Source organism: Arachis ipaensis, chromosome B06 (assembly GCF_000816755.2).
Source record: "Arachis ipaensis cultivar K30076 chromosome B06, Araip1.1, whole genome shotgun sequence".
NCBI lineage: Eukaryota > Viridiplantae > Streptophyta > Magnoliopsida > Fabales > Fabaceae > Arachis > Arachis ipaensis.
In genome coordinates this window covers 91,195,266-91,199,240 of record NC_029790.2, presented here as the reverse complement: position 1 = coordinate 91,199,240, position 3,975 = coordinate 91,195,266, and the positions used below count along the sequence as shown (strand labels likewise).

General features: G+C 34.1%; 1 protein-coding gene across 1 annotated transcript; it reads right to left on the bottom strand.

The window, feature by feature from the left end:
* On the bottom strand, positions 2,078-3,584 carry LOC107647082 (protein ALP1-like). The gene is made up of 3 exons (XM_016351206.1): positions 2,952-3,584; positions 2,627-2,852; positions 2,078-2,532 (listed from the first exon to the last, which is right to left on the bottom strand). The coding sequence occupies exons 1-3, from the start codon at positions 3,582-3,584 to the stop codon at positions 2,078-2,080; spliced, it is 1,314 nt and encodes a 437-aa protein (XP_016206692.1).

The following is a 3,975-nucleotide window of genomic DNA, read 5'->3' as shown; positions in this document are numbered from 1 at the left end:
GTTTGTTCTTTTTAAAAATATATAAATAAATAATCCTGTAAAAGAATAATAAAAACTACTCATACCTTATATCATTAATCTCCTTAAGCATATTTAAAAAAAAGTTTCACTAAATTGTATTTACAAAATAAAATATTATCAAAAGTGGGTAGTATTTCTTTCCAAGTACGTACGACCAAAAATCATATACAATTTTTATAAACATATAACAAAAGCCCAAAAAAGTAATAACCAAAAGAACTCCTAGAGAGTACTATTTTATCACCAGACAACACTTTTCAAAAGGGTAATTCTTCATGGTCAGCGTCATCGCCTACTTCCAAGAAATCAATTCTACATAGCTTGAGCTATCTGCACCCACCTACTTCAAAAAAATAAAGTTTCTCCGAGTCAAAAATATTAACACATGATCGATAGCTACTTGTACTAAGCAGTGTACTTGTTGTTCCCAAACATTTTCAAGTATTATGATTCCTGCACGAGCATATACAACAAAGACCAATTAATTCAAAGATCAGAATTGATGATGATAATCTATTTTATTGATGTCTTTCTATCTAAACAACCAATCAATCTCAAAGTATATATAAATAACGTGATTTTCTACCATGGTTAACATAAATAAAACAGAAAATGATTTCTTCTTTAAATACATCAAGATATACCCATAGTAGATGGCACTCAGAAACACATAATCAATTAATGAAAGCAATAACCTGATATTAATCAGAAATTAAATGCATATAAAAGTTATACCTCTAACGGTTAACGTTTTATGGAAGTACCATATCTCCTAAGCGAACACCAGCAGCTGTCATGAAATGAAAAAGAGCATCCAATCGCATTTCAAGTGGGATCCCAAAAATTTGGCGCTTTTTCTGCTCATTTTCACATAAAAACTGATAACACTGCATTCGAGCTGAACCAATCAGACCCAATTCAGTCAACATATCCCATACATCTGATTTGCTATAAAAGCGAGGCCTACTTTGTTGCATAATAGCTAACCCTTTTTCAGCAATTGCAACTTGTCTTTCAATTAATGACACTTATTTTTTGGCAACCGAAACTTGCCTCTCAGCCACGGAAGCTTGTCTCTCAGCTGATTCAACCTGCCTCTGAGCTACGTCATGTAGCTTGCTAGATAGATAACTACCCTCTTTGACAGCATCGGCCATGGTAGTAATTCCCAAAGCAACTTTCTCATATCGTGCCTCCAAAAAATCATTCATAGGAGACTTACGCTTTGTTCCTCTTGACGTTGAAGTCCCACCTAATTGATTTGGTTGACTATGAGGAGCACTTGGTGAATCTAAATTAGCAGAAAATGTTGGGGTATCATGTCCCATATTAACATCTATGTCAGAAAATCCAGTGTTTTCAAATGAGTCATTCAAATCAATGTGATCTCTATCAAGTTGTTGAAGTCTTTCTCGTGAAGTAGCAGCCCCTTTACCGGTAGCTCTATCAGCTCCGAACAACTCCTTCAAAGTATCATAATGCTTAATTTGCATTTACTTCCATTTTTCTGCATGTGGTTTCTCCTGCATAAAGAAATGTTAAAGTTATTGTGACTAACTTGGTCATTCGTATAAGTAATAAAAAAGTATAAGATACCTTAATAAAGTCTTGCCACACTTCTTCTTCAGCTTCAAACTTTCTAGTAACAGGATTCCATGCAAATCCACTTAAATGATGAAATAAGTCATATGCCTCAGCAAAATGATCTTTCAACGTCTTCATTCTATTCTTAATGTGGTTCTTTGTTATGTGTGGGCCTATTGCTAAGTTCAAAGACTTCACAATATTAGCATATGCTTCAGTTGTCCACGAGCCATCGTGTCTATTACCTTTCAATGCTTCTTCTGCTAATGCATTCAACAGAACTTCATCCATCTCATCAGACCATCTTAAGTTGTCTTTAGAAGGTTGATTAGCTTCTGTTGTTTTGTTTCCTTTATTTGGCATTACTTAACCTGTAAAAAAATCCCTAAAAAAAATCTAATTAAATAATTCTGACTGTAAAATACAGATATTTACATATTCATATAAAGGAAACATATAATCACATAATCACTTATAAAGTTTGATACACATTCCACATTTCAGCTGCAATATTATCTCGTAGCATTGCTGTATATCTATATTCCTCATCACGTTGTTGATTTGATTGTGATCTATCTATGTTGCGTTCTTGTAGCAATTCTCGGTCAACCGCCTCAATTATAGATTGATCAACATCGACACCCATCAAAAAGTTATGCAATATACAACATGCCAAAAAAATGTCTCTCATAGTTTTAAACGAATAATAAGGTTCAGTGTCACCAGCTATAATTGGGAATCTTTTCTTTAGAACTCCGAAACATCTTTCGATGACATTTCGTAATGAAGAATGGTGATGGTTGAATAGTTCTTTCGGATTTTGGGGCTCACGTACTGAATACTCTTTTAGGTGATACCGAACACCTCTATATGGTGTAAGTACCCCAGGCTTTAGCATAAATCCAGCATCGCCTAGATAAAATTTTCCTACAACAGTTATATACACAAATTAAAGTATGACATACTGTCTCTATGAATTTGAATTTATGGAGACAATTTTATAAATTACACTATTACAGACCTTCGGGGATTCGAAGTGGATATTCCCTACTTAGAGCATCTTTTAAAATTCTCGAGTCAGAGGCGGTTCCTTCCCAACCAGACAACACATATGTGAATTTCATATCAAACCCGCAGGCAGCTAACACATTTTGTGTGGGGTGATCTTTTTTTCCGCGAAAACGAGGGGCTTCCATCCTTGGTACCTTCACACGACTATGAGTACCATCTATGGCTCCAATGCAGTCCTTTTTTAGAAAGTATATGGACATATTAACATAACAATTTCATAATTATTTCGTTGACAATTACATAAAATTCACCAAGTAAATCAAAAGATTTAGTACCTTGAAAAATGGATAGAATCGACTATTATGAAATATTTCATAAGGAACATCCTCACTAGACAGTTGCTTGAAGAAGTCTTCCTCTAATGATAGAATAGCATGTAGGACGTTGTGAAAGTGGCGACTAATTGTCTCCCCTGAGCGGTGAAAGAAGAAAGACATGGTCCTAGTTTTTACATTGTGCCCTATAATATGTAGGAATTTAGCTACTTGCTCTTCAACCGTAGATCGAGTTGAATCCTTTACTCTACCAGTTCCTCTTAACTTTTGACACAATAGTTGAAATGCTTCAGGGCTCATACGTATGACATCTCGACATTTGTCAGATTTCAATAACTGTATCATTAACTGAGCACGCCTGTTTTCTCTTTCCAAGTTTTCGTCATTAATTTGCCTAGGTCTATATCGTGATAATAATTCCAAAGTACACAATGCATGCACCATAACACATGTAAGAGATGTGACACAAATATTTTGTCTCTTTTCTAACTCTTCATTAACACGAGTTAAGATTTGTATTGGTTCAGGTTGATATACGTCAGTAGAAGTGACTTGATGTACTTGAATTTCTAAGTCATGTATGACGTTCGTTCTATCTTCTAAATTAGCATCTTCGATATTTTCGTTATCCATCTATGAAAATATAATGTTTAGAATGGACAGATCGATAGTAAAAATAAACAGAAAGTAACATATCTTGTCACATTCTAACAATTCATTTGTTGAAGGAAAAATAAAACGAAACTAAATGCCGAGAAAATATGGTTTCACCTTACGCAATATAAACATACCTTTATGAGACACTTATCTCCAACGCCTAAATGGAAAACTCAATGCCAAAGCTCTCTGCCATAAATAATAAACACACTGTAAAGCACATGGCATATTAATTAATGCATTGATTTATCAACAAAATTAAGTGGACTTAGCTACCAACAACACTTATTAATTTATACGGTAAAAAATAAGTTAACCAACACAGGATTTAGTATAATTTCTGAAAGAATGGGTTCAAGATACGTTG